The sequence below is a fragment of the Henckelia pumila genome, chromosome 2, assembly GCF_033568475.1.
Source record: "Henckelia pumila isolate YLH828 chromosome 2, ASM3356847v2, whole genome shotgun sequence".
NCBI lineage: Eukaryota > Viridiplantae > Streptophyta > Magnoliopsida > Lamiales > Gesneriaceae > Henckelia > Henckelia pumila.
The window spans coordinates 22,510,014-22,521,273 of NC_133121.1; the positions used below are offsets into that span (position 1 = coordinate 22,510,014).

The window sequence follows — 11,260 nt, forward strand, 5'->3', positions numbered from 1 at the left end:
TACAGCCAGCATCCTCGGTCTTATACTTTTTCTCCAAGGATTCCCAAAGTTCCTTAGCAGTCTTGGTTGCAGAGTATACGTTGTACAGTGTATTATCCAACCCATTCAGTATATAGTTCTGGCACAAGAAGTCGTTGTGTGACCATGCATCGAAAGCAGACCTTGCTTGTGTGTCAGCATTTGGTGCCGGAACAGCAACCACTTCCTTCAAAAACCTCGCCAGATGAAGTGTCGTGAGGTAAAACAACATCTTTTGTTGCCATGTCTTGAAGTCAGTACCGGAGAACTTCTCAGGTTTCTCGGCATGTGCATTAGAAGCAGCAGGGGCCGTGACAACCGGTGTAACAGGTGGCGGCGGCGTAACAGGGGGCGGTGGTGGGGGCGTAATAGAGAGCGGCGTGACACTGGAAGATGGATCAGTAGCCATCATACGAAATCTGTCTTAAACTTGTTATCAGAATTATCACGAACAACCTCAGTATGCAATCAACGATCAACACGATCAACAACAGCGAGCCGAGAGTTTTACTCTCTATCTTTAAGATAGATTTGCCCCGCCTAGGTGCTAATGGGATTGGTGCAAAATGTCTCCCAAGATAGAACGCCGATCAACTTCGAGTAGCAGCACTGCCAACCCAAAGAACTTCGAACAGAAGTGTTGTAAAAAACTTCAGATGCAGAAGTATGCAGAAGAGAAGAGAATAAGTGAATTGGTGAGTATGAATGCAAGTGGGGCGGTCTATTTATAGACGTTGGACAGTTGCATGCGGACGGATGCATCTGTTGGATGCACACTCGACCGAGGGGATGCACTGGTTCAGACCGAAGGGACGCGCTGGTTCGGCCTCAAAAGATGCACTCGTTTGGACCGAAAAGATGCACTGGTTTCGAACACAATAGATGCACTCTGACAGTACACGCAGAACATTTCGGAAGAAAAATAAAATTAATATATTAATTTCCGGAAAAAAATAAATTTATTTTGTCCAAAAAATTTAAACATGTGCCAAAGCCAAGCCCAGGTCCGTACCGAGCCGGACGGCGATGACGCGCGTGTGGCTATTGGGATTGGTGCCGAGAGTTTTACCCTCTATCTTTAAGACAGATTTGCCCCGCTTAGGTGCTAACGGGATTGGTGCAAAATGTCTCCCAAGATAGAACGCCGATCAACTTCGAGTAGCAACACTGCCAACCCAAAGAACTTCGAACAGAAGTGTTGTAAGAAACGTCAGATGCAGAAGTATGCAGAAGAGAAGAGAATAAGTGAATTGGTGAGTATGAATGCAAATGGGGCGGTCTATTTATAGACGTTGGACAGTTGCATGCGGACGGATGCATCCGTTGGATGCACACTCGGTCGAGGGGATGCACTGGTTCAGACCGAAGGGACGCGCTGGTTCGGCCTCAAAAGATGCACTCGTTTGGACCGAAAAGATGCACTGGTTTCAGACACAACAGATGCACTCTGACAGTACACGCAGAACATTCCGAAAGAAAAATAAAATTAATATATTAATTTCCGGAAACAAATAAATTTATTTTGTCCAAAAAATTTAAACATGTGCCAAAGCCAAGCCCAGGTCCGTGCCGAGCCGGACGGCGACGACGCGCGTGTGGCTAATGGTTCGAACCTAGCCTAGACTAGGTCCGCTCCCCTTAACAAACATGGGTACCCCTTGGGGCCCCAACCCATTGTCTAAACTTGGACATTATATTGTGTTATCCATTCTCACATTTTATCAATGTAGGACAATATGCATAAAAGCCTCATTCACCATCTTATTTACCATCCATTATTTCCAACAAATTATTATTATTTTTTCATGTAAATTTAATGTGTCTTATACATTTTGAAATGAGATTATGTCTTTAAAATAATTTTTGAAAGTCGCACTTTTCATTCGTAGTAGTAATAATAATAATAATAATAATAATAATATACATGATGAGTGATGTTACCTTTTACTGGAAAATTTCACCCTCTTTTTCTGATGAATCTGAATTTGAGTCGGTTTCTTCAGACGTGATATTAAGAACAAATTAATTAGGAGATCATGAACTAATTACATAACGGCCAACGATAATTAATTTTTGAATATGAATACAATTAATATGGGCATTAATTGAGATGCATGCGTTAGCTTTCAGTATGAATATTATAAAATTTAATTTATTTTTAATTATATTAAAGTTTTTAGATACGACCTTTTAGACTATCTGAAACTATTCCCGTGAAAAAAAAAAATTGAGCTCATTTCCTATCCTTATATAAACTTCATGCACGTGATCTTATGTTTATTATATATATCGTACATTATTTGAACTATTAAAATTATGTTAAAAGTTGAAGACTATTGTTTAGGCTTAAGTAAAGCAGCTTGCATAGCTTTAAGGCTTGGCCTCAGATGCTCCCGGAGCTTCCTGTTTTGCATAACCTTTCTTGTATAAATACAAAAATACGAGCTTGAAATTTCATGCAATTATTGGAGTAATATCCGAAAGATATATCTAAAGTGAATATTTCTCCTCACGTACTCCAAAAGAATATGGATTCCGTGCATGCGTATGTGAATAAATATCCATTTTTGGATGCATTCTTAGAACAATATTTTTAGAATAACATCTCATCTCTTCGATAAAGTAAGAATTGAATCTGGTTGAAACCCAAAACAAATTTCAAATTTGAAAGACGCCCAAATGGCAAAATCTCACAAATTTATTGCAACCAATCAGATAATTAAACAAATTTAGTAAAAATCATTCTGAAAATCAGATCCCATAAGACGAGTCAATCTTACTCCCTTAGCTGCTTAGACTATCTTTGGCTTCAATTTAGTAGCTACAATTTTTTTTTTTTAAAAAAATATTAGAATATAAGATAAGCAAAGTATATTACAATTGGTAGTTGGTGTCAGTGACCGATCAAAATATATATACATAACGTACACATGCATATGTATGTCTGTATGGGTACCAATCCATCCCGAAAAAGAAAACAAAAGAAAAATTCACGAGGCTAACACACAAAAATCCAAATACAACAAATATCAATGGAAACAGCAGAGCCTACACATTTTTTCCTTCTTTACACATTGTAACAGTCCAAAATATTTTCGTATAAAATGTGCACAATCTTTCTTTATTTCTTACAATCGCCACGAAAACGTACGTAGTTAATTCCGAGCAATGGCACCACCTATGACCTTATTCTTGCTCACAATCATCGTACAACTATGCAACGGCGAAATGGCGGCTCGGAAGTTCCCGGCCATGCTTGTTTTCGGCGATTCCACGGTGGATGCTGGCAACAACAACTACATAACAACCCTGTTCAGAGGTGATCATCCCCCGTATGGGATGGATTTCCCGGGAAAAATCTCGACAGGTAGACTTTCGGACGGAAAACTCATACCCGACATGTTGGCATCGAGGCTAGGCCTCAAGGAAAGCGTCCCTCCATTCTTGCAACCCAATCTTTCCGACGACGAAATACTCACCGGAGTGAGCTTTGCGTCGGCAGGATCAGGGTACGACGAGCTGACCTCGGTGGTTTCGCAGGCGATACCGGTGTCCAAGCAGCCGGGGTACTTGAGAGATCATGTCAAGAGAGTCAAGAATATCGTTGGGGAAGAGAGGGCCTCCAGAATTGTGAGCAATGCTTTGGTTATGGTCAGCGCAGGAACAAATGACTTCATCTTTAACTATTATGATTTGCCCACAAGAAGGTTTCAGTTTAGTATCAGCCAGTATCAAGATTTCCTGCTCAAGAAACTGCACAAACTGGTTAAGGTTAATGCTCACCCCCACTCTCTTCAACTACTTTATTATTTTATTTTATTTTATCTCTGAAAATTATTTGCTCTTGCGTTTGGATGGAAAGATTTGAATTTGAGCAAGTGTTTTGAGCCATGTTGAGATTTGAAACTCATTGCAATTATAATTAATACATCGATCCAAATACAACATGAGGGCGAGGCGACGAAAAGAAAGACGATTCTATCTTGGACCACATACCATGCAGTACCTTATTAATAATATCTACAACTCGTAAATGTGCACCAGTTATTATCCCCACAACCACACTACATTGAGATTTTCTGAAATATATATCCACCAGCATGGCTTGTGTTGTCTCATATCTTCAGAAATAATATTATACATTAATTTCATGGCATTATATTATATCGTGAAATCTTTAATTATTATTTATATTGCAATAATATTTGATCAGGAACTGTATCATCTTGGGTGCCGGAAAATGGTTGTATCCGGGCTTCCTCCAGTAGGTTGCCTGCCGATACAGATGACGGCTAAATCGCATTTGCTCAGAAGTTGCATTGACACGGAGAATAAAGATGCCGAATCTTACAACGGCAAACTAAAAAACCTGCTACCACGGATACAGGCAGAGCTTCAGGGGAGCAAAATCTTGTATGCAGACATATACAGTCCTATGATACAGATGATGAACAACCCAAATAAATATGGTAACAGTGCTTCAAAATCTGCTGTTGTTCCTTAGTTTGGCTTTGTAGTGGACCCGAGTACATGGTGTGACAATCGAAAGTCACGCACAGAGCTGCTATATGGTTTATAAGATTTAAACGGCCGTCCATAACAACAAGCTGTATCATTCAAGACAGTAGCAAATATCATATCAAATACGTCTGTCTAGTACGAACACTGACATGCAGAAATGTTAACTTGTGTTTGCAGGATTTGAGGAAATTAGAAGAGGGTGCTGCGGGAGCGGACTATTGGAAGCAGGACCTCTGTGTAATGGATTAACTCAAGTTTGCTCGAATCCGTCCAAGTACATGTTCTGGGATAGCATTCATCCGAGCGAGTCGACCTACCGGTTTCTCGCTTTGAACCTGACACTAGAACTTCTCCCCGAGTTTTCGTAGCACAGATCGCCCGTTGTGTGACAAGAAAATTTCATCAAGAAAATCTCATCAGCTTCCAGGGAATCCAACACTTCGAAATTCCTTCTTGATCTTATTGTAATCTTCAAAACTTTTACAACAATTTTATTTCTGCCTGTATCATAAGTGAACACAGTGTTCCAGGCCATGTTTCGCTTCGATCCCAAGTAAAGCTAATTTATCCAAGTCTCAAGCGTTAATGCTTTTCATGACTTATGTTTCTTCCCGAATTCATGAACCAAAGTCATTCACTATTAGAATACTGAAAACCAATTCTAGTTCTGAATATTAAGAACATCAAGTACTAACGAGTAACTTCTATGAATCCTGACTATCCGAGGCAGCAGAACTCTCTACAGTAAACTGCTCTTGCAACTATTTTGCATGGGTTCCTGGATTACCAAAATAATTTAAACCCAGGTGCCTAAGCAAATCACATGAAACTCCTCCCACAAACCGACCTCGAGAGAGGGTATTGAACAACTAGACAATGGTCAAGGAATCTACACACACAAAAGTTGCACTCAGATGTCAAAAATTCTGGCAAGGAAAACAGCATTGTTCAGATAAACATCTGTAATCAAATTTTTAGTGAAGAATTACAAATGAAAGAACCGAATAAAACTTGGCATTTGGATGTCAAAATCCCAACAAGATTGCACAAAATTTTACTAGCTACATGACTTTATAGTGCATCAGTGCTGTCTAATCATTCTGATTAGCTCTACGGTCCAACTATAACTCAACACAAACATGCTATGAATCGATGATACAGTTACACACAGAAGTTCAAAACAGTATATATTAAGTGTAGCTCAAATTAACAGAATTCAGTTGAGTCTTTGTGAATGATTAAATCGCATCTTAAGAACACTCAAGATTTCTATTGTGACACAAGTTATGTTACATTGTTGTATAGAGTGCAAAAGGATACAAGGAAACACAACAATAATTTAAGAAGCAATAGCTTGTGTGTGTGTGTGTGTGTGTGTGTGTTATGACACAGGATACCATATTCTTATTCGATTCACTTTCACTTTCTTCCACTGCCACGCCTTTGAAACAACTCATTGACCCCGTTCTCAATATCTTCTACACTATACCTTACATACCGATCCTGTTTCACCCCTAGGCGCGAAGCACTCTCATGCCTGCCGATGAAATTTCGATACGCCAGTGACAAAGACTCGGTCACCGAAATCCTCAAGTCCTCTCTCAATATCTCATCATAGAACACCCAAGTCGACTGGATGCGGCATATCTCCTCAAACAAAGAATTAAATATCTTCAACTTTTCTCTCCAAATCTTGGATGCTTCATTTGGTGACACAGAAATATTGTCAACCTTCAGTACATCCAAAAGCTTACCCCACGAATTCTTTTGATAGCTAAAGAGGTAGTGCCTTACTTTCACCGTGCGTTTTTTGATCCAATCATCACCTAAAAGTGTTCCCAACTCATTATCTTCAACTTTTTGTAAGATGTAGCTCCCGTTGTTCATCAAGAACAAAGAGCAGAGAGCAGGGTCCTTATACATCTTGGATTTCGCCTCTAAATTACTCATCAAAAGCTTCAGAATCCATGCCATATGCCCCCCTAAAGAGGAATTATCACCACTCTCCTCAAAAACATGTTCCAAAGTCTTCCGGGACCGGGATGCAGCACGTAGATAGTTCATCACATATCGGGTAATGGGATGGGATCCTCCACCGGGAAACTCGGTCTTGGCCGGGTCACTACGGATCAAATTCTCCAACTCTACAAAGATCTCTTTTATAAGATCCCCCAATCTCCTCCATATGGTAACAATTTCATTCCACAAAGGCATAGAGTATTGATCAGAGAAAATGGACTCACATTCGGGCATCAAGTCCCTTATCGTTTCGTATACATCCAGCACTTTGAACAATCGGTCCGGCGCCCGGCTCCCCATCGCCACCGCATCGGCAAAATCCAAGAGGCGAATAGTGGAATCCTTGCAGATCTCCATGAAGGAGATGTCTGCAGCTTGCGAGAAGCCGAAAAATACTCGATCACAGAGGCGGCGCTCACTGGGGAAAAGAATTCGAAGGGCTACAGTAATGGCTTTGGTCCATTTCTCAATCTCATCTTCCAGCTGAGCCCACTGCATATTCTGAAACTCTTCCGCGCTCAGCTTCGGCATCCCCAACCTCGAGAAGCTCTCCTCCATGAATTCCCTCCGGCACGAGATGTAGGCGCGGGAGCACTCTTTTCCGTACCCTGCAACCACCATACGTTTCGCAATATCGTTCAAATCCCTCGTTGTACCCGCCGGCAAGAGATCTAAAACCAAATCGTAATCCTTCATGGGCTGCGCCACCGGGATCTCTTCTTCATCGTCTTCGTCGGAAGACATGTATTCGGGATGATTCAAGTCAAAAGATTGAGACCCGCGTTCGAAAATGGTCTTGAACTCGTCTTCCAAACGGAACACCACTTGTTGGAGCAAATACTCGGCCCGGTCGAGACAGGAGGAGACATTTCCGTCGTCGGCGAAAGGGGTCCAATCACGGATAACGGAGATTAACTGGTCGACGGCGTCGAGAAAGCAGGAGGAATCGGCGGACTTGGACCAGATGGGGCGGTCTGAAGACAGGTAACGGGAGATCTGACGGTGGAGAGTGCTGAAAGTTTGCAACAGGCCGCGGGGGTCTTCGTGGGCGAGTTTCTCCCGTAGTCTTCCGTTGAAGATCTTGAGAATCTCGTCACTGGAGGCATCATTCGGGCCGATAGTTTTCGCTACTTGGAGGGCTGCGGCTATCAGTTTCTCATCTCCATTTTCCGCCATTGTTGCAGTTTGGAGTTTGCTTTGCTTTGTCCGATTCTTGAAATTTGAACTAAGATGGAATGGAAGTTGACCTGAAGAAGTCGTCGTTTTTACTATTTAAAAACGTGTAGTTGGTTTGACTTTTGATATCCTTTCTAAAGAAGGGAAAGTCTAGACGGGTTAGGGGGTGTTCATCGATCGGTTCGATTTTAATTTATCTAATTTTGGTTAGATTTTTTGGTTTTTGATTTATGAAAAATATAATCCGAATTCAAATCTTTTTACTTCAGTTCGGTTCGGTTTGGTCGATTTTATCATTAATAATACATAACACAATAAAAAAAACATAAATTTCATGAAACATGTAATTTAAATACACCAACACACAACTTAAAGTTATAGTCATATAGTGAAGAAATAAAAAATAATAAACAAAACAAAGACAAATATCCAACCAAAGTCTTATAATATTTTCAAAAAAAAAAAAAACAAATTTTGATATGGTTATTCCGATTTTGATACAATTATTAAAATTAATAATATAAATACATTGTAAAATATAATATGTTTTTTACATGATTTCTTAGTAAAAAAATTAAAAATAAAGTTTAAATGACTGACATAAACAACAATCAACTAAAAATTACATAAACAACAACAATGAATTAAATAAACAACAATCAACTAAAAATTATTCAAAATGATTATTCATTCACTAAATATTATCTCATAATATATATAATATAAATAAAAAAACATTAATTTAATTTAATTTCGGTTTTTTCGGTCGGTTCGATTTTGACATATATAATCCATAATCAAACCAAATAAACTTCGGTTTTAATATTTATATCCGAATTACAAAATACGATTTTCGGTTCGGTTCGATCTTTGATTTTTTCGGTTTGGATTTCCGATTTTTTCGGTTTTATCTGAAATATGAACACCACTAATGCTGGCAAATCAGTACTACTTTCATCGGCTTCGGGCCTTTTTGCACATCACATCATGTGATGTGTACAGGCCCGAGGCTGTTAGATTATCCTTCGAGCACTGCCCTCGAAGGGCAGCATAGACAAGCCCCTAAATGAACATCTTTTAACAGTAATCTTTGGTGTAAATATACAAAATATTGTAGAAACTAAAATATATCTTATCATCATTTAATAAAGCTTCAACCCTTTATACTAACTGATTTGATAATTTATGTGTAGACTAAAATGTCCTTTATTTTTACTTATTGATAAAAATAATTGAATGACAATATGAAAATTTACATGACTCATTTTAAATCCAACTTCTAATCTCAAACCCATGTTCTCTCCACTTTTCTCACTATCCTTTATTTTTTATACATTATATTACACACAATGTGTGTGATATAAAAGAAAGAGGAATGAATGTGTTTGAGATTTGGTTGAGAAATAAGGAACGTGAAAATGTGGAGAAGTGGGGTGATGGTAGTTTAGATATTTTTAAAAACAAACGAAGACACCAATTAGTTATTCTAGTATGTTCATCCTTAATAAATAGTATATATATATATATATATATATATATATATTTGATCGAATTACCGAATGCCAATATTGTGCGACTGCTGTCGTTGCAAACCCCCGTGAATAGAGGTGTCAAAATGGGTGAGGCCCGTCGGGTTGGTCCGTCCCGCCATATATAATAGGTGGGTTGGGTTGACAATTTCCCAACCCGTCTAAAAAGTGGGCCGACCCGCATCGCCCCGCCTAATGGTGTGTTGTGGTGGGTTGCGGGTTGGCCCGCCAAAATCCACCAATTTACACGTAAGCCCGCCGAGTTGGCCCGTCCCGCCACTTAAAATAGGCTGGTTGGGTTAGGGTTTTCCCAACCCGCCTTAAAGGTGGGTCGACCCGACCCGCCCCGCCTAATGGTGGGTTGCGACGGGTTGTGGGCTGGCTCACCCCGCCAACCCATTTTGACACCTCTACCCGTGAACCCATTAAAAGTTGTAGCTGGTGTCTCATTTTAGATCAACTACAACTATTATTTTATAATAATTTTTTTAAAAAAATTTGTGTTGGGCAGGGAGTGCAGTGCAAGCACCCCTTGTCCAAGCGAGTTCTCTGCACTCGCGCGTGGTGCACAAACCCCATGAGTAAATTAATTTTTTTTAAATAATAATTGAAACTTTGAATTGTGTATATTGAGAAAAGTTCTGAATCTGTGTAATCAAATCTCAGTATTATGATAAGATACGTTTTTTTAAATTAATTTAATTAAAATTTTAAATAAAAAAGCATCTATAAATAGATGTAGGAATATGAGAATAACAAGTACAAATCGTTTCTTTCTTCAATAAATTTTGAAACTATCATTTCTTTCTTTGAAACTTTTATCGCAGTCCATATTGTTTTATAAATAAAATGGCTGATCAATTTAGAAGTTAATTCAAAAAAATTTTGGGTTCTCCAAATACAGGAGAAAATTCAAGCTCTCAAAATTCATATTCTCATTCTTATCTCAACCCTCTTCATTCTGAATTTACGTACGGAACTTATTTTTCACAAAATATCCCCACTGGTCCGAATGTTGTTCATAATCGTCAATTTTTTTAACACAATGTTCCCCACCGATTATTATGCTTCGAGGGTTGGTCTTTATATGATGTCACATCATTCTCATGTATTTTCTCATCCTACACTATGAAACATCCCACCAAGTGAAATTCTACCACATTTGACGTAGCCTGAGATAGAAAATATTAACCCCGAGAAAAATGATGCGTGTGAAAAATTAAGAAAAGAATATTCCTTGTAATAAAGTTAAGGTGATATGTGGGCAACCGAAGAAAAGAAATGTCTTGCAAGATCATGAGGTACTATTACATACGACCTAAAATTGGCACCGCATAAAAAAATAAGCATGTTCGGAAAAGTAGCGCAACATACTATAATGATAATCGACCCGTGAGAACACTAATGAGATAATGGAATGCGATAAAGTCACAATACTATCGGGTTATGATTGATGTTGATAAATTTTCAGGATGATACAATAATGTGCTAAACAATCGAGCTAGTGGTAAAAGTGACTGACCGCTTAAAATTCGGTTTAAAAATAATAATGGCAAGCGTACCAGGTCAAGTTATAGTAAGTGGACAGAGAGTCCAAGTGTCGAACCTACAAGGACTGATTTTTATGATTACCAAAATATAATTATTTAAACTTAATCTAGACCAAGCAAAAGAAAGAGTGATTTGATAAATTTAACTAACAATTAAATTATGAATAAAATAAATTAAAACAAAAACACAACAAGAACTTGGGTAATAAATTCAATAGAAACGAATCGATTAAAGCACACGAAGGTACCAGACAATTTATGCAAACACGTGGAAAAATCTAGGATCTAAATTTAATCTAAGTCACATCGAATTCCCTAATTTATTCAACAGTCTATTTCTAGAACATTTTAAACTTATACAAATGTTGACGGATTAATTAATAATTCTAATCAAATTCAAATGCATTAAGAACTATGAGAATTCAGTTTTCACAAAAAATCGCATAC

The 11,260-nt window shown here is 38.5% G+C and overlaps 2 protein-coding genes across 2 annotated transcripts; one reads left to right on the top strand and one right to left on the bottom strand.

The window, feature by feature from the left end:
- The first annotated feature begins 3,086 nt into the window (after positions 1–3,086).
- Positions 3,087–5,547, top strand: LOC140882244 (GDSL esterase/lipase At2g31540-like). The gene is made up of 3 exons (XM_073288114.1): positions 3,087–3,789; positions 4,232–4,487; positions 4,717–5,547. The coding sequence occupies exons 1-3, from the start codon at positions 3,187–3,189 to the stop codon at positions 4,905–4,907; spliced, it is 1,050 nt and encodes a 349-aa protein (XP_073144215.1). The 5' UTR covers positions 3,087–3,186; the 3' UTR covers positions 4,908–5,547.
- Positions 5,548–5,758: 211 nt separating this feature from the next.
- Positions 5,759–7,782, bottom strand: LOC140879632 (exocyst complex component EXO70B1-like). The gene has a single exon (XM_073283432.1). The coding sequence runs from the start codon at positions 7,732–7,734 to the stop codon at positions 5,959–5,961; it is 1,776 nt and encodes a 591-aa protein (XP_073139533.1). The 5' UTR covers positions 7,735–7,782; the 3' UTR covers positions 5,759–5,958.
- Between the last annotated feature and the right edge of the window lie 3,478 nt (positions 7,783–11,260).

What these genes read in the sequence shown, in the direction of transcription:
- LOC140879632 (XM_073283432.1), bottom strand. Translation starts at nt 7,734, where the DNA reads ATGGCGGAAAATGGAGATGAGAAACTGATAGCCGCAGCCCTCCAAGTA.
- LOC140882244 (XM_073288114.1), top strand. Translation starts at nt 3,187, where the DNA reads ATGGCACCACCTATGACCTTATTCTTGCTCACAATCATCGTACAACTA. An exon ending in AACTGCACAAACTGGTTAAG is followed by an intron (nt 3,790 to 4,231) that starts GTTAATGCTCAC and finishes ATATTTGATCAG; the next exon opens with GAACTGTATCATCTTGGGTG. An exon ending in GAACAACCCAAATAAATATG is followed by an intron (nt 4,488 to 4,716) that starts GTAACAGTGCTT and finishes TTGTGTTTGCAG; the next exon opens with GATTTGAGGAAATTAGAAGA.